At 34.6% G+C, this 19633-nt stretch overlaps 1 protein-coding gene across 3 annotated transcripts; it reads right to left on the reverse strand.

The window, feature by feature from the left end:
- LOC111013399 ((-)-germacrene D synthase) lies at positions 1-4296 on the reverse strand. Of its 3 annotated transcripts, none has more exons than XM_022287834.2 (7): positions 4049-4295; positions 3608-3869; positions 2709-3081; positions 1643-1861; positions 1061-1205; positions 607-855; positions 1-469 (listed from the first exon to the last, which is right to left on the reverse strand). In XM_022287834.2, the coding sequence occupies exons 1-7, from the start codon at positions 4184-4186 to the stop codon at positions 176-178; spliced, it is 1680 nt and encodes a 559-aa protein (XP_022143526.2). In that variant the 5' UTR covers positions 4187-4295; the 3' UTR covers positions 1-175. The 3 variants fall into 3 exon arrangements, with proteins under 3 accessions (XP_022143526.2, XP_087975379.1, XP_022143527.2); XM_088119253.1 differs by having other exon boundaries at positions 3608-3924; positions 4049-4188; XM_022287835.2 differs by lacking the exon at positions 1643-1861 and having other exon boundaries at positions 4049-4296.
- Between the last annotated feature and the right edge of the window lie 15337 nt (positions 4297-19633).

A 19633-nucleotide genomic window follows, 5' to 3' on the forward strand; every position in this document is an offset into this window, starting at 1 on the left:
TTAAACACCAATGTAATTTATTATTAAACATTATTTTGAACTAAAATATAAATAACAAAACTACTTCAAACAATGAGATACAATCCACCAACTTAAATATAATTTAACCAATTAAGATATATATTATCCACTACAAAGCACACCAATAAAATCTAAAATTCAAAGTGTGGATGAATTAAAGAGGTACTGGGTCCTTAAGCATTGAGGTGATAAAACGTCTTATTTCTCCATTAGAGAATGTGTAGCCATCTTCCTCCTTATAAAAGAAATCTGAGAGTCGACTAACATTCATCACACATGAAAGGATTGCATTTGGAAACTTGGTAGATTTCATGTAGTCTTCTGTTATATCTTTCCATGCCTTTATGACTTGCTTTTCTAGTTCAACTATGGTCTCTTCTTCCGATATTCCATACTGCTTCATGTAGCATTCAACAGCAGATGCAACATCGCCTCGCTCTTGTTCAAACTAAAACATAAAAATAACTCAAACTTGAAATGTATTTTTGAAAAAATACTTATAATAAAGATAACATTTTGGTTAAATTACGGATTTCATTCCTATCGTTTGAATCTCATCTCAACGTAATTTTATCTTTTGTGTACCTTGTGGGAAACTATGTCATTCATAAGCCTACCAATGTCTCCTGATGCACTAAGAATAATAGGATCACTTTTTGCCCATTGAAGAGCCTCTTTTGAAACCACATCTCCCATGCCAAGGAACGAAGCAGCTACAAAAAGATGGTAGGAAGCTGATATTCTGGCAACTTCCATATATTCTTCCATGGTTGGCACATACTCTTCATAGAACCACTTAGCTTCTGCAAAATAAGCTCTGCATTGTCTTTTCATCTGTGTCCAACAACTCATAAAACAATTTAGAAAATGAAGTCTTTCATCTCACATGGAGAATTAATAAGAAATGTCGATGCAGTTTTCTGCTGAGCTAGTTATCTATCGAGGTTGACCACTAGGCGGGAGCTCAAGTACGTCGTTTTCGGAGTAGAATTGCATAACAGAAAACAATATATATTTAAAAAACAGTTAACTAACTCACTGCTTCTTTAGCACAATCCAATCCAAATGACGAAATATTGTTATCCTTGCCAATATCTTGTTCCACCTCTCCATAAACTTCAAGTATGGCTTCATAAAGAAATTTCATGTAATTTGGAAGTTTGTGAATGACATTAATGTCCCACCTAAAATTGAGTAAAATTCATAAGTAGAACCCACAAAAAGCTTTTAACCACTAAAACACAAGGTAGTTACGAACTAATCCGTTTGGATAAACTTGTATTATTTTTCATACTTTTTAAATAACTCAACATGTCTTTGTTCAATCATTATAATAATTTAAACTCAACTCATTACGTTTAAGTATGAGATTAAATAACTATACTAAATATGATATTTCTTCTTCTTTTTAGTAATGCATTCTTTAACATTATCCAATGATATTGTTGACTTGACCATCTACTATATAGACTAAAAAAGTTAATAATTTTCACAATCATTAATTAAGCCAAAATCAATATTTTAAGGTCAATTTGATTACTTGCTATATTTTCTCACACTATGAAACAAGGCAAGCTTTAGTTCAAAACAATAAGTCAATGAAAACGTCGAAGAGTCAAACCTGTCCATGGCATCGGTGAATAGTTGAAGTTCAGCGAGTGTAGCATATACATCGTACATATCATCAAGAAAGGATATAAAAATAATAATTTTGGCCAATATAATTCTAGCATAAGAGTATTTTGGTTCATAGAATACTCCTAATGCCCAAAAATAGCACTCCACAACTCTATTTCGTGCAAAAGACAAATGTTCCATCAACTTCTGATCCTTCATCCACCTATATATATTTATTCCCATAATTAGAATTTCAAAAATCAAAGAGTCATCTCGTTAATTGTTTATAATTTATTTAATTAGATGAGTAAGTTAACTTTCACTATATAAAGTTAATTTCATCCATTAGAATTTATAAATATATAAATTATGAAGTAGATTAATGCATGCCATCCTCGAAGACTTTTTCGAAATGACCACTAAATTGCGGAAAATCCAACTTTAAATAAAACAACCACACCATGGTAATTAGGACTAATGTATCAACATATAGAAAGAATCTCATTCAACTAGAAAAGAGCACAATCATATACCTAGTATCCATATAACGGTTTCATCTCAAAATCAATTGACAAATAGAGAAGTAGCTTACTCATATTACAATCCACATTATCTATTAAATATAGTATTCTTAGAGAAGCCACTTGTATTAAATACCCTTGTTAGGTCATCCCCTATCTATTAAATGTGGGATTCTTAACATAGATCTTTAACATGTCGGCCCTTAAGATGGTTCTTATTTTGGATTCACCAATATTAGCCGGATCTCATTTTTGGACCATATATGCTTGTTTAAGCTATGGGGTTCTAGCTTAAAATCAATTAACAATGAGATGAGTAGTTCGTGTGTATTATAAACCTTTGTAATTAATATATTTTCTTTTCAATGTGGGATCTTTTAACACCTAGCCATAAATCTATAAGATAATCAGAATTCAAAGTAATAGAACATATTTGCATTAATTATTTAAATTTAGGATTCAGTTATTAAAATTATTTATAACAAAATTTTTCACAAAGAAAAAAAAAAACTCTAAGATGAAGGAATAACATTAATGAAAAAACTTCACCTTGAAACCTCAGCCAGTTCTTTCTGGTAAAGTTTTTGCAGAGCATTGAAGTCCAACTTAGCAAAAGAGAGCAAAACACTATTCTTTAATGGATCCCTGTCATAGAGAGAGATATAGTGCCTAGTCGTGAGCCTTGGCATAGCTTTATAGATTGGCCACTTCAAAGCATATTTTGCTTCTTCTGCAAAAGGAGAGCTAGAATCCATGGCCATTGCTTGAAGGTGAGTAGTTGTAAAAGCCAATGCTTTATCCAATATATTTTCTCCATTCATTCCCAAGTGGGATGCTTGATACAAACTTAATATACCACATTCATCTTTCACCATGGATTCTTTGAAATCTCCATTTTCAGTCGTAAACCGGTTGAATATCTCTGTTCGAAATTTACCCACCATTAAATTATAAGTTTGGTCCTTAACTTTGAAGACTGTATCAAGGTTCCTAATTAATTAAGCTTTCAAATTTATGTTTCATATAGATCATTAAAATTAAAAAAAAAAAAAGAAGAAAAAGACACTCCTAAAGCTTCCAATGTTGTATTTAATATGTCATTAAACTTTTTAAAAAGTGTAATAATTAAGTCTCTTGACTTTCAATTTTGCATTCAATAGATTCCCAAACTTTAAAAAGTGTCAGTAAATCAGGGATCTATTAAACATAATACTGAAAATCTAAGGTCGTATTAGACATTCTTATAGACATTCTTATAAAGTTCAATAACCTATTAAACATATAATATTGAAAGTTTAAAATCTTTAAACTTAAAGTAATGTATTTCAAAAACTCTGAAAGTTTAGAAATCAAACTTAATTATAATTTCATGATCTTTACTAAACAAATCAAATCTCTCAATAGAAGAGTAATTCTTCGGAAATAAAATTGCTCGAGAAACAACTTACCACATGAAACAGAATAACCTTGTTGTCTAAGCAATCGAAATCTAAGAGCAACAATGTAAATATCCTCATCATCATCAAGATTGCAAGAATCATTTTGCATGTGCTCTAGAATTTCATTAATTTCTCCTTCAAAGTGGTAAGATAAGCCAAGGCGCTGGATTGAATCAATCAAACTTAATTTTTCTGAACACTTATCAGCAGCTTCAACCATTCTTCTCACTCCTTCTTTCTGTTCTTCAAGTTGTTTCCTCACCACGTCGTCCTAGTTTTCCATAATATTCATGTATTAGGCTCACAGCATTACACATTTCTGTTGTCTATGACAAATGAAAAAAAATATATATATATATGAAACAAGGTGCTTTATCATGATATAAAACCAAAAATCAAAATATATATGGCAAAGAAAACATTTTAAAACATAATTATATATATACATACCAGAACTGTGTTGATAGGAGAGGAAAGGAAATAATCTCCCCAAAGACTTTGTTCAAAGTTTCCAGATCGACGAAGAACACTATCATTGGAAGAGCCATTATTTGGTACTATGAGATCTGAGACAACTTCAAATGACATTCTTTTTTTGGAGATATTGAAGAATGGATCAACACAGAGTTTTACTCCCACTATGATCTTATTATGTTAAAGAAAACTTTGGATATGTTTGGCTGATATATAGAGTTTAATGGCAATGGAATTTATAGAATTTTAGAAGTTTGGTTTCAATTTAAAAGTGTTTAATGAGTATTGAAACTTTCCATTTTTACCTAATAAATTCTTGATTAATTTGACATTTTCTAATGGCACGGATTCGTTAGATACAAAATTTAAATGTAAAAATTTCATTTTTCTTCTGAATACTCCATTTTTTTTTCTTTCACATGTTTATTCCTAACAAATTTCTTTCCTACTCTAATTTCTTTTTTATTCCTAAATTTCTCTCTCTAAAAAATTTATTTTTCTATCTCTAAACTTTTAATATTTTGTATATTTATTATTATTTATTATCATTTCTCTCTCAAAAAAATTTAATATTTTCCCTAACTTTTATTTCTCTTCAAAATATACTTTTCCTATCTTATTTTATGGTTTAATTTTCTTTCTCTATAACTTTTATTTCTCTTTTATTTATTTATTTTCTTTAAAAGTATATTTGGAATCTCGTTTTTATCTCTAATTTTTTTGTCTCCGTAATTTAATTTCTTTTTTTCTTTTAACATATCTTTTCCTCCCAATTTTTTTTTCTTTAAAGCTTTTTCTTTCTCTTTTAACTTTTCTTTCAATAATATTTTTTCTACATCTTTTTCTTTATCTCTCTAAAATTTATCTTATTTCCATCTCTCAAAATTTTTATTTTCATATCATTACATTAGCAACGACAAAAATTTCTGTAGGGTGAGGCCTCCGCTTCAAAAATAGGGAATGCATGTCCCACCCTCATCCCCGATTCCATTTTTAAATAATTAATATATATTTTATTAACATAATTACTTAATTGTGAATAAAATATTAAATATTTTTAAAACTAATTATTTATACTAGTAAATAATAATTTTAAACATAATTTATATATATTTATTACACTTTTTTATTTTTTAATATCTAAAAATAATTAAAATTTATTACAAAACCGGTAATTTTTCGAGCGAATATCACTATCTCAAATAAAGATTCTTTAGTCTAGATCTTAATTCCCAAATTGAAGAATGAGGTGGAGATGGTGGACTAAAGAATTTCACGAGCACAAGAATAGTAGGGTGCATCTTCACTCTCGTCCTACACTATTGTCATCCCTACCCTACTTAGAATTTTGTCTCTAATATATATTTCAAATTTTATAAATTTAAAAAAAAACAAAAAATAGTTATCAAATAGGTTTTGTTTTCAAACAGGCGCCTCTAAGAGATTTGTTAGCAACGTTTAAATTTTGGAATTATTAAACTATAAAATATAAAATTTATTAAAAACTTATTATATACAGGTAGTAAAGTTTGGAATTATTAAATATAAAATATAAAATTTATTAAATACTTTTTAAAATATAAAAACATATTATATCTATTAAGTATTGAATATTACAACTAGTGGGCAGCTTTTAGGTAGTTGTCGACCATTTCATTTGGCCCAAACGACAACGTTGCACAATTTCCAACAGAGATTGTTTGTCCTGAATGGGCAGGTGATATATATCATTTCTAAGAGAGATTTCTAAAATCTCTCACTTGCCCCCACTAGATGCTCTCCTGAATAGACAGCTGATATATATCATTTCTGCCCAACATTTGTCGCCATATTGATCGACTATTTGTTTAATAAAAAAAGATAATTCTAATTCTAATAACAGTCAACTTGAGTATGATTCAACGAGTTAAAAGTACATATAGTGATTAGAAGGTCGTGAATCTTCTATTAATATTTGTAGGTTTCATATCAAAATCAATTGGTTAAGAGAAGAGTAGCCCACTTATAGTATAAACCCTTGTTAGATACTCTTATTTGTTTCAATGTGGGATCCTTAACATGTCCATCAAGGTCGTGGGAGTGGATATCCGTTTGAGCGCTTTTTGCTATAATATCATATTAATATTCATGAGTTCCATCTCAATTGGCAAAGAGAGGAGTAGACCACTTAGATTATTATCAACCCTTGTTAAGTCTCCCTTATCTTTTCAATGTGGGATATTCCTTAACATCTTCTACCTTCACATGTTGTACTAAGAAGAAGAAAAATAATAATAATAGTAAGTTTGAATTTTCACCATGCTCAAAAGTTAAAGCGACAATCGACGTGGGTGTTTAGAAATATAACAAGAGTCAATATCGTGGGACGATGCTAAAAAATGACGAATTGATTATATCTAGAACAATAGATAACATACTTTTCTATTAGAATCTCAATAGTTTTATTGTTTAAGGGCTAGAGAAAAATAAGTCGGATTGCTTCGAAGATGTATTATTAAATAGCGTTCTCACCAAGTTATTAAATGGTACATGACAACTATATTAGGTAGGAAAAGGGCATGTAGTACTTTAAAAATGTACTATAGAAATGGTATATGTTAAGGATCCCACATTGAAAAGATAAAGGACCTAACAAGAGTTTATAATAGACATGAGCTACTCATCTCATTTGCCAATTGATTTTGAGATGGAAACCCGTGAATATTAATTGTATATGATAACTACTACATAAAGGGACAATATCCCTTACGGAAGTTAATAGTTGTAACGCCTTAGTTATAACCAACGGTCATTGGATTTCAAAAATATCACCTTGATCAATACTTTGAACTCATTCTTCCTCAAGCTAAAGGGAGTTTAACAGACGTCCAGCTTGCTCCACAAGTCTTTGAATTAAAAGGATCGAATCCCGCTCAGTTTGTGGAAACCGTTTTAAAGATCGAGAGATTGAGAGACCGGTTTCTTGCTAGAGTTTCCGAAACTCATTCAACCGCCGGGGAACTAAAAGAAAAAAGGGTGAGCCTCCTCTTTTTATAAGGGAGGAAGATATTTAATTAAATTAAACTTAAATTAATCAACCATATTAGAATCGAATTCTAATATCCATCTCTCATAATTTTGAATCCAATTTAAAATTGACTTTATATTATAATGTATCAACATACACTATATTAATTGCATCTCATACAATTAACTTTAATTATCTTTAACAAATTTGAACAATTCAAATTCTTTTCAAGACTAAATGTTCTCAACTATCATTTATGAGCTAGCAAGGGGACCTAATGGACCTATAGATCAGAAGTTCCAACGATACAAGATTAACTTATTAAACTCATTAACCATATCCGGAGCGGCTTCTGTTGAGCTTATCTCGGAGGTCTCTAAAGCCTTTGGGAAGTCCTAGAGACACCTGGGGGTCGTCGTTTCTAAATCCCCCATGCGCTGGGACCCAGGGTTCTCCTTTGGTAATTCGTTCGACCACGCTTTCGTTTGGAAGGGGGATGGTTTCACGGGTATGGTCACCCAGGATGATCTCGATCAACCTCCCCACCTGGGAAGTCATCTGGGCATGGGCCGCCCTCATCTTGTTACGGAATCCATAACTCTTCCGGTGGGGATTCCCCACCTTCTTTTTGCCGAGATGTCCCACTAAGCGAAGCGTGTTGACAATGTCTCGAGTCCCCCTTGCCTTTTTCAGTGTAGGGGGAGCCGGAGCAAGTTCGACAACGATCTTGTCACGCTGACGCTTCTTGTCAACGATGTTTTCGTAGGACAACTCCTTGTCGGAGGTCATCCCGATGATGTCTTAATGCGAAGAACTAGTTTTCATTTTTTGGCTTGAAAATGTCATTCCCACAGACGGCGCCAACTGTTGACGGCTAATTTTGGTAGTGGGCCACATTGTACACAGACAGGTAGTCTGGCTTGGGATCCAGTGGGCCTGAAACCAAAGAACTCGACGTCGGTGCGGTGTCGCTCCTAAAACACTCCAACGATTAAGTCAGTAATTGGAATAGAAATAGGAATAAGACACCAGAGGTGTTAGTAACAGGTTTTTCACTTACCCGGTGAAGATAAAAGTCCCTCCTTTTATAGCCTCGGGGGCCGACCAGGAAGGACGACGGTTAGAGGTGGCAGGAATGTCGCTCGTTGTATGGCCGGACAGAAGGGAACGTGCTTCCAACAAGTGCAGAGTGGCACCGCCACTTGCGGCTTGGGGCATGTCGCCTGGGGCTATGGAATTTGCCTATCGTATCGACAGCGTGCAATTCCCAGCTACAACCTCGTACGGGGTGTAACGCATGTGGTCCACCGCTCGCTGTTGAGCGAACATGTGTGCTACTCAACGATATCCGCCTTGGGAAGGTGACTGTCAGTGGTCCCCCACCCGTAGAGGAGCAGACGCGTGTCCTGCTCGGGTTTTACCCATAACACTATTTATAGGTGCCTAAGGTAAATCTGTTAATATGTCATACATTAAAAATTGTCATTATTTGGTTCTCATTAAAATAAATACCTTAAGTTAAAATACCGTTTATTTTTGTCTCTATACTTTAATCTTTAGTTCATTTTGGTTCCTGTATATTTCAAAATTTTCATTTTAGTCCCTGAACTTTTAACTTTAGTTCATTTTAGTCCCTATACTTTCAAAATATTTATTTTGATATCTGTACTTTTACAAAGTGACCATGTTGGTCCTTTAATTTTATTTTTAATCTAATTTTTTCCATCATAATTTCAACACAACATTACATTCAATATATTTATTGAAGTCTAACAATAATTTTATATTAAAAAGTTTTCATTATGTTTAGAATTTCATTTGTTTTAATTTTTTTCAAAAATACCAAAATGGTCCAGTTAAAAGTATGGGGACTAAAAAGAACATTTTAAAAGTATATAAACTAAAATGAACAACAGTTAAAAGTATAGGGACCAAAATAGTATTTTGAAACGAAGAAGAAGAAGAGGAAGACAATGAATTATGAGACTAAAAGGATAGAAGAGTTACTCTGAGTTCTTATGTAGCAACAATGATCTGCCTGAAACTTATGAAATTCATTATTGCACATAAAACTGTCAGACTTCTTGTACCACTGTTTGAGAGCTTGTTTGAGACCATATAGACTTCTCTGAAGTTTGCAAACTATTCTCTCTCGTGCCCATGTACTGTAAATCCGTGTGCTTGCTCCATGTAAATTTCTTCCTCTAAATCACCATGAAGAAAGACAGTTTTTACATTCATTTGTTCCAAAAACAAATCTTCTTCTGCAACTATTGATAATAAAGTTCTAATGGTAGTTAGTTTAACTACTAGAAAAAAAATTTCATTAAAACTATTACCTTCCTTTTGTTGAAAGCCTTTGACAACAAACTTTGCTTTATATCTTTTGCTGCCATCGGGCTCATCTTTGATTCTATACACCAATTTATTTTGAAAAGATTTCTTACCTCTTGGTAATACAATAAGTTGCCATGTTTGTTTCGTTATAAGAGAATTCATCTCATCCTTCATGGTTAACTCCCACTTGACATAATCTTCCAGTTGAACAGCCTTTTTCATAACATTTAGGTTCATCTCTATTAGTAAGTAATATATAAGTCAAAGTATAGGAATACCTCTGCAGTAGTCTGATAGTTCCAGTAGATCTTCTAACCACTGTAGGTTGTGTTCTCTGAACTTCTTCAGTTTCCACAACTTGTCCATTAGGTTCCACAACATGTTCCTCATATTCCACAATTGGTTTCTCAAGAGTAGTTGTACTCGGATCTTCAATTCTTGTTGTTGGGTCTCAACTCTAGGAAGACTAACATATTAAGTCGTCTCTTCTGTACTTCCATTTGCCTCTTACTTTCCTGATTCGTTATTTGCTCTGTACATGTACATAACATCCTCATTGAAAATATGTTCTTGTTTTTGCTAATTTTCCTGTTTTAGTCATCCCAAAACCTGCAGCGAATCTCAAATCTGTCATAACAAAGAAAATAACACTTATTGTATCTAGTATCTAGTTTATTCATGTTTGTAGCATCAATGCAAAGGTAAGATACACAGTAAAAAACCTTTAAATGAGAAAGGTTTACCTGTTTACCGCTCCAGACTTTTTCAGGCAATTTGAAGTCTAGTTATGTGGTAGAGCTCCTATTGATCAGATAGGTCACTGTGTTGATTGCCTCTGCTCAGAACATCTTAGGCAATTTTGCATGTAATCTCATGCTCCTTGCATGCTCATTCTGATGGGATGTGAATCCCGCAGCGGAAAACAGATCGAGTTCTTGAATTTTGAAGAACAAAACCACATAGTTCTAAAGAATGAAATACAGGGAAAAAAACGTTTTCCTTACCTTTGAAGAACTGTTCTTCACTTAATCACCCGAACACCACCACCGATCTTCCGTGCTATCCTCTGGATATCGAGAACACACTTGTGGGAGCGTCGGTTTGAAACGTGAGGGAGAATTGACATTTTTTTTTAGAGAATTCCTTTGTTGGGCTTGATATCTTGCAGAACAGTTCTGCAATAACCAAAATATAACGTGGGGTTAACTCCCCACGTCATAACTGTCCCCCACTCCCCTACAATTAAGCAGAGGAGTGTTCATATTAATAATTAATATATATATATACATATATGAATATGTATATGTATAAATCAAATAAATAATTAACAATTAATTATTTATCACAAAAATAGAATCATATTCTATAGCATTTCCCTCGTATAACCTATAGTTGTAATGTACATCTAATGCACATTATTTTTAACCTATAGTTTTAATATGAATCATATTCATATTAATTTTATTTGAATCTCATTCAAATAATTTCTCTCATAGTATATAGTCTCAATTAGAATTAACTATATATTATAATGTATCACTATACATATAATCCCTATAGCAATTTGAACATTTCAAATTTTTCCAAACACTTGATCCTTGTTTTACCCGTTATGAGCTAGCAAGGGGACCTAATAGACCTACAAATCAGAAGTTCCAACGATGCGAGATTAATCGGTCAAACTCATTGACCGAGTTAATCAACATTCGTTAACTACGGGTCATTCCACTAAAGACCCACAGCTGCACTCTTCTCACTGTAGAATATTTTTGTGTCGACGGATATACGGCCATTAATGGCAAGTCAATCCTTCACGAGTGCTCGTAACTCAAGCTTGGCCAAATTACCGTTTTACCTTTGAGTTACATCTTACTCCTTAAATACCACTGCTCTTCTAATGAACAACCCGGTTATGGTCCGACCAATAACCAGAAGTCTCTCTCGGGCCAATGAGAGGGTGGGGCCCCTTGTTCAAGTCCAGGAGTCAGCATTTGAAGATAACACTCATCTACTCCCTAAAGTCGGGGAGGAGTGAATTCCATCTTGTGAAGTTATGTTCCTAGCTCCCCACTCTGTCTCGTCCCCAAAATGGTAGGAATATTGAGTCGGCGACTTGGGCCACTCTCACCCATACATATTAAAGGACGAGCCCTCACGGGCAGGAGTCCATAACTCACTCAAGATTGAGAATGAGTTGCCTGGTCATCCTAAGAAATAGCAATCTGTTAGTTAACGGTGTTACATCTAAAGATTGGATATTTCGCGGTCCGGTATTATACAAACTCATTTTATAGGATACCCCCACTCGCATGTCTGTACACAAATGACCTGGATCGAGTCGTCTGTAACATTTATAGAGTGGGCCGTATCCATAGTATTGCCAGGATAAGGTACCCAGCCATATCCATATACTATAGACCCTTTAGGTTATTCACAGAACATTATCCACTTGTATATCAGGGTGTATCAAATATATATCCAATAGATATACTGTCCTGGTTACATGATAATAACATTGGATGTTTAGTTTATTAGATTTTGGACAATGCAATGCTATGAATTCAACAAAAAAATGATTGAATAAAACTTTATTGAATATGCATTTGTTTTTACATAAATACAAACTACGAGTTTAGGACAACACACTCAACACATTCAGCGTCCTGTTCATTCTCTCGCCCACACCATTCTACTGTGGTGTCCTGAAATAGCCTTTACCATCATAATTCCATTGTTTGCACAGTATTCACTACAAGAATTTCAAGTTTCGACGACGAGATCTATGATGACGAAATGCAAATTCATCGCTGAAGGCGACTTTTGGCAACGAAATTCGAGTTTGTCACTGAAAGTACCACCTTTCAGCGACAAAATAAGTGTTCGTCGCTAAAAGTTGGCACCTTCTGCAATGAAAACTATATTCGTCGCCAAAAGGTGGTACTTTTAGCGACGAACTCTAGTTTCGTGGCCAAAGATGTTAGCTTACGGCAACAAAAATGGTTTTTGTCTCAGAAGGTGCCAACTTTCGGCGACGAACACTTATTTTGTCGTTGAAAAGTGGTACTTTCAGCAACGAACTTGAATTTTGTCGCCTAAAGTCCAAAATTGGCGATTAAAATTCCGCCTAGAAATATTTCTTAAATTTCCCATCAACATACTCACCATCATTTTCTAACCTCAATCTTTTAATTTTCAAACCTGTCTCATTCTCATCCATAGTCTTCCAATTTTGGAAAATAGGAAATACATCAGACTTATGTTTGAGAAAATAAATTCCATACCTTCTTGCTTGAGTCATCTATGAAAGTCACATATATCTGGAACTTCCATAAGAAGAAACTTCAAAATGCCCCACGTATCAGTGTGAACCAGCTTCAACTTTGTACGCTTTGATGCTGCTTCTGTCTTTGAGAAACTGATATGCTGTTGCTTCCAAAACACACAACCTTCACACATCTTGTGGTCAAATGCCTTAAGTTCCTATAACTTTCCAAGAGAGTGAATAATTTGTTGGGATTATGGAGCCAAACCAAGGAGAAAATCTTTTTCCTATAAGGAAAAGGTTCATTTAAATTTTTCGTTATCCTATTTAGTTTGGGCTTTTTTATTTTCCTATTCCCTTTTAGTTTTTGTCATACCATCTATTATAAATAGAGATAGATAGGCCATTTGATTGGTATGCACAAATAGAGAGTCGTGAGAAATTCTCCAAGAAGAGAGAGTTTGAGAGCTAAATACTTGTGTATCGGTTCGAGAGTTTGAAAGGCTTGTAAAGTGATTCGTGAGCGTTTTCTGTTGTGTGAGAAAACTGAGAGAAATCATTGTAAGGGGCTTGTAAACTCTTGGGAGATTCTTCCTGACATTTTAGTAGAACCTGCAACGGTAGCAGAGAACTGGACGTAGCCCACATTGGGTGAACTAATATAAATCTGGCGTTTAATTTTCTTTTCCCTAATCTATTTATTGTTCTTGTTACTTAGAAGTTTTAGATTATTTTATGTAATCCTTTTAAGTGTAGGCTGCATTTTTTTTTCACAACAATTGGTATCAGAGCCCAAGGTTGAAGAACGATGACTGGAGAAGATCAATTGGTTATTTTTTACGGAACTGATTTTTTGTACTGGAAGGATCAGATAGTAGATTATCTACATTCCAAGGAATTGGAATTGCCATTAGACAAGAAGTCGGATGACATGGTAGAAGCCAAATGGAAAAAGTTGGACAGGAAGGTGTTGGGTACGATTCGCCTAACATTAACAAAAAATGTACAGAGCAGCGTAGCTAAGAAACTACAAGAATGAGGCTGATTAATGCATTGTCCAACATATATGAGAAGCCCTCGGTAAATAATAAAGTGTATCGCGCAACTAAATTTTTTAATTTGAGGATGGATGAAGGTACATCTGTGGCTGCCCATATAAATGAATTTGATACGTTGATTAACAAACTGGTTGATGTGGATTTAACATTTACGGATGAATTAAATGCTATATTGTTGTTGAGATCCTTACCTGACAGTTGGGAGCTTATGAAGGCAGCTATTTCAAATTCTTGGAGAGGAGATTCGCAGAAAGGATTTCTGGTATTGCATCTACTTCTGGTACAACATTGAATGTGAACAGAGGAAAAAATAATAACAGAGACCACGGAAAACGTGGAAAGTGAAGAAACAAGAGAAGCAAGTCTAGAAACAGCAGACTAGAATGTTGGAATTGTGGTAAAACAGGACATCTGAGGAGGAACTGCAAAGCCCCAAAGAAAGCTGAGGGGAAAGAAGCTGGTGCAAATGTTGTTGCTGAAGAAATACATGATGCTCTAGTTCTTGCAGTTGAGGGCACTCATAACACATGGGTGGTGGATTCAGGTGCGTCTTTCACACTACAAGACAACGTGACATTCTTGAGAATTATGTTGCAGGAAATCATGGAAATGTGTATCTTGCTAATGGAGAGCCTTTGGACATTATTGGGATTGGTGACGTTAATTTAAAAATGGCGAACGGTTCAGTTTGGAAGATTCGCAAGGTACGTCACGTTCAGAATATGATGAAGAACCTGATTTCCGTGGGGCAACTGGATAATGAAGGATGTGAAATATCCTTCGGTCAAGGAAACTGGAAAGTTACAAAGGGTTCCATGGTGATCGCTCGAGGAAGAAAGTTAGGAACTTTGTATGTCAACGACAACAACAAAGATATGATAGCTGTTGTAGATCATTCGAGCCAGACCCAATTATGGCATAGTAGGCTGGGACATATGAGTGAAAAAAGTATGAAAATTATTCACTTACAGAGAAGCTAGAAGGAATTAAGGGAGTGGAACACAAGTTATGTGAAGGATGCATATTTGGGAAACAGAGTCGTGTCAGTTTCTCAAATACAGGTTCAACACCAAAGTCTACAAAATTGGAGTTGGTTCACACCGATGTGTGGGGGCCTTCTGAAGTCTCTTCTATTGGAGGTTCAGATACTATGTAACTTTCATAGACGACTCAAGTAGGAAGGTATGGACTTATTTTATTAAACATAAGTCTGATGTTTTTTCTGTTTTTAAAACATGGAAGGCTATGGTAGAGAATGAGACAGACCTGAAAATTAAAAGCTTGAGGTAAGATAATGGTGGTGAGTACGTTAGTAGGGAATTCAGGAAATATTGTGAAGGCAGTGGAATTGTGATGGTAATGACTCTTCCAGAGACACCACAGCAGAACGGTGTGACAGAGAGAATGAACAGGACGCTGAATGAGCGTGCTAGGAGCATGAAAATACATGCAGAATTGCTTAAGATGTTTTGGGCAGAGGCAATCAATTGTGCAACCTATCTGATCAATAGGAGCCCGACCACTTCACTAGACTTCAAATTGCCTAAAGAAGTCTGGACTAGTAAACCGATAAACCTTTCCCATCTAAAGGTTTTTGGTTGTGTATCTTACCTTCACATTGATGCTACAGACAGGAGGAAATTGGATGCCAAATCCAAGAAATGTTTTTTTGGGTATGGTGGAGCTGAGATAGGTTACAGATTTTGGGATGGCCAAAACAAGAAGATTATCAGAAGCAAGAACGTGATCTTCAATGAGAAAGTCTTATACAAAGACAGAAATAAAGTTGATTCAGGAAAGACAGAGTTAGATGGAAGCATAGAGAATACTTAATATATAAGTCCTCTTGAGGTTGAGACTAAAACAACAGAGATTGAAGATTAGAATACAATTACTCCTGAAGAAACAACTGTGGGATCTGATGAAGAAGTTGAGGAATCTGATGAACCAGTTGTGGAAACTAATCAGGTTCAGAGAACACCACCACCAACAGTTAGAAGATCTAGCAGAGGTATTCCCCTACATTGAATTACATTTTACTGACTGACAGAGGTGAACCTAAATGTTATGAAGAGGCGATTCAGCTGAAAGACTCTATTAAGTGGGAGTTAGCCATGAAAGATGAAACGAATTCTCTAATGATCAATCAGACATGACAACTTGCCGAGTTACTAAGAGGTAAGAAAGCTTTGCAGAATAAATGGGTATATAGAATCAAACAGGAGCCCGACGGTAGTAAAGGGTACAAAGCAAGACTTGTAGTCAAAGACTTTCAACAAAAGGAAGGTATTGACTTTAATGAGATTTTCTCCTCGGTAGTTAAACTAACTACCATTAGGACTGTTCTATCGACAGTGGTAGAAGAAGATTTGTTCCTGGAACAAATGGATGTAAAAACAGCTTTTCTTCATGGTGATTTGGAGGAAGAAATTTACATGGTGCAACCATAGAGATTTACAGTACAGAGGCAAGAGAAAATGGTATGCAAACTTCAGAGAAGCCTATATGGTCTCAAACAGGATCCCACATAACAGTATAAGAAGTTTGACAGTTTTTATGTGTAGCAGTGGATTTCAGAGGTGTCAGGCAGATCATTGCTATTACATAAGAACTCAGGGTAACTCATTCATCATTTTATTGCTATATGTTGATGACATGTTGATAGCAGGACCAAACAAAGAGGAAATTCTGAAGATAAAGGCTAAATTATCTAAAGAATTTGACATGAAAGATTTGAAAGCTGCCAAACAAATCCTAGGGATGAGGATAGAGAGAAAAAAATGGTATTTTGACACTGTCCTAGAAAGAGTATGTTAATAAAGTATTGAACAAGTTTAACATGGGAAATGCAAAACCTGTGAATACTCCTTTAGCTAGTCATTTTAAATTATCTAAAGAGCACTCACCAACTACTGAGCAGGAAAGAGATCATATGGATAGAGTGCCATATGCTTCAGCTATAGGAAGCTTGATGTATGACATGGTTTGTACAAGACTCGATATTGCACATGCAGTTGGAGTTGTCAGCAGGTATATGAGTAACCCAAGAAAGCAACATTGGGAGGTTGTGAAGTAGATATTCATATACTTGAGGAAGACGACTGATTATGCTTTGCACTTTAAAAGATCAGATTTTAAACTGCTGGGATATGTAAATGCAGATATGACAGGGGATACAGATGGCAGAAAGAGTACTACCGGGTATGTTTTTACATTGGGTAATACTGCGATTAGCTGGGTCTCCAAACTGCGGAAGATAGTAGCACTTTCTGCTACAGAATCTGAGTACATTGCAGTTACTGTAGCAAGCAAAGAAATGATATGGCTTCAGTCTTTCTTGGAAGAACTTGGCTTGAGATTGGGAAAAGGGAATTTGCATTGTGACAATCAGAGCGCTATTCATTTAGCAAAGAATCCAGTGTTTCATTCGAGAACGAAACACATACAGATAATATACCATTTTATCAGATCAGCTTTGGAAGATGGAATGTTGTTGCTTGAAAAGATTTCGAGTTGTTAGAATCCAGCGGACATGTTTACCAAGGTCGTTCCTATTGATAAACTGAAGTTGTGTGCAACTTCAGTTGGAATTCTCCACGACTAGAGAGGAGTCGCTATCGTTGCAGATGAGACATATTGCTTACTTTGTCTCCAAGTAGGAGATTGTTGGGATTATGGAGCCAAACCAAGGAGAAAATCTTTTTCCTATAAGGAAAATGTTCATTTAAATTTTTCGTTATCCTATTTAGTTTGGGCTTTTTTATTTTCCCATTCCCTTTTAGTTTTTGTCATACCATCTATTATAAATAGAGATAGATAGGCCATTTGATTGGTATGCACAAATAGAGAGTCGTGAGAAATTCTCCAAGAAGAGAGAGTTTGAGAGCTAAATACTTGTGTATCGGTTCGAGAGTTTGAAAGGCTTGTAGAGTGATTCGTGAGCATTTTCTGTGTAAGGGAAAACTGAGAGAAATCATTGTAAGGGGCTTGTAAACTCTTGGGAAATTCTTCCTGACATTTTAGTAGAACCTGCAATGGTAGCAGAGAACTGGACGTAACCCACATTGGGTGAACTAGTATAAATCTGGCGTTTAATTTTCTTTTCCCTAATCTATTTATCGTTCTTCTTACTTAGAAGTTTTAGATTATTTTATCTAATCCTTTTAAGTGTAGGCTGCATTTTTTTCACAACATAATTTTCATACATTTTTTCACTTATATGTCCCAACTTGTTGAGCCATAATTGAGTCTAGCTCGAATGATCTACAATGGCCACATGTCTTTGTCATTGTTGTTAACATACAAAGTTCTCGACTTGTTTCCTTAAGCAGTTACTATGACACCTTTTGTAACTTTCTAGTTTCCTTGACCAAATAATATTTCACATCCTTACAAAAATCACCTTTCGACAGGAAATGATAGACCTTTCGACATGATTTCATGCAATATAAATTTTGAATAATGTCACGTTGTCCTGTAGTATGAAAGACGCACATAAGTCCATCAACCATGCATCATGTATCTGCTTGGCAACATTTGCACCGGTTTCTTTGGGGCCTTGCAGTCCCTCTTCACTCAAATTTACTATTGTTTCTATTGTGTTAGGTCCCTCTGATACCATATTAATATTCAAGGGGTTTCATCTCAAAACCAATTGGCAATGAGAGGAGTAACCCATGTCTATTATAAACCCTTGTTAGGTCCACTCTCTTTTCAATGTGGGATTATTAACAAAACTTGCCTCGATTTCCATAACCCCTATTATCATTTCCTCCTCTGTCCACGTTCAATTTTGGACCAGAAGTAAAACGATACCAGAGTCCTTCCTGCAGATTTCTTCTATAGGATCTGCATCTCTAACAATATCTTCAAATTTTAATTTTTCTTTCCCATAAAAATTTGAAATACTAGCTCTCATTAGTTCCCAACCATCAAGCAAAGATCTTAATAACAAAATAGCATAAGCTTCATCAATCAATTTTAACTTAACAGCTATCAGTTTGTTAATCAACGTATCAAACTCATTTAAATGAGCAATAATAGAGGTATCTTCAGCCACTTTCAAATTAAAAAATTTAGTTGCAAGATACATCTAATTATTTATCGAGGATTTTTCGTACATGTTGGCAAGGGTATTTATGAGCCTCATTGTGGTTGTCTCATTTGTCACACAGCTCTGAAAATTTTTAACTAACATAAGGCATGACAAATAACTCAAATTTGAAATGTATTTTTGAACAAATACTAATAAATAAAGATAACATTTTTGTTAAATTACACATTTCGTCCGTGTGATTTAAACCAGCTAGTTTCAATTCTCTCTCTATTATTTAGGATCCCTCGTTGAAAGGATTAAAGGACCTTACAATGAGTCAAAATAGCCACAATCTTATGGGGCATGTTAAAAATCCCATGGTAATTACATGAATGGTTTGTGAGATAGAACTAAATGTTATGGATCTCACAAATAAGGGACCTTTTGGTTTATAATAGACATAGGCCACTTCTCTCATTGCCAATTGGTTATTAGATAGAAACTCAAGAATATTGATATGGTATTAGAGGCCAAAATCTCAAATGAGCATCCGGTCCAAAAATGGGATCCGGCCAAGATTAGTGAACCCAAAAGAGCACCATCTTGAGGGGGCATGTTAAGGATCCCACAGATAAAAGATCTTACAAAAAGGTTTATAATAGACATAGACTACTTCTCATTGCCAATTAACCCATTAATATTGATACCAAACACAGGGACCAAATTAAAACTTTTAAAACTATAAAAAATAAATTGAAAATTTTAGAAGTATGAGGGCTAGATTTGGTAATTTAACCTTTTTGAAATTACATAACGTAGAAAAAAAATGTTATCAAAGAATCAAAAGAGATTAACCATTACT

This window comes from Momordica charantia (genome assembly GCF_013281855.1).
Source record: "Momordica charantia cultivar OHB3-1 chromosome 10 unlocalized genomic scaffold, Mcharantia_2.0 BLBB01000010.1, whole genome shotgun sequence".
Classification (NCBI taxonomy): Eukaryota; Viridiplantae; Streptophyta; class Magnoliopsida; order Cucurbitales; family Cucurbitaceae; genus Momordica; species Momordica charantia.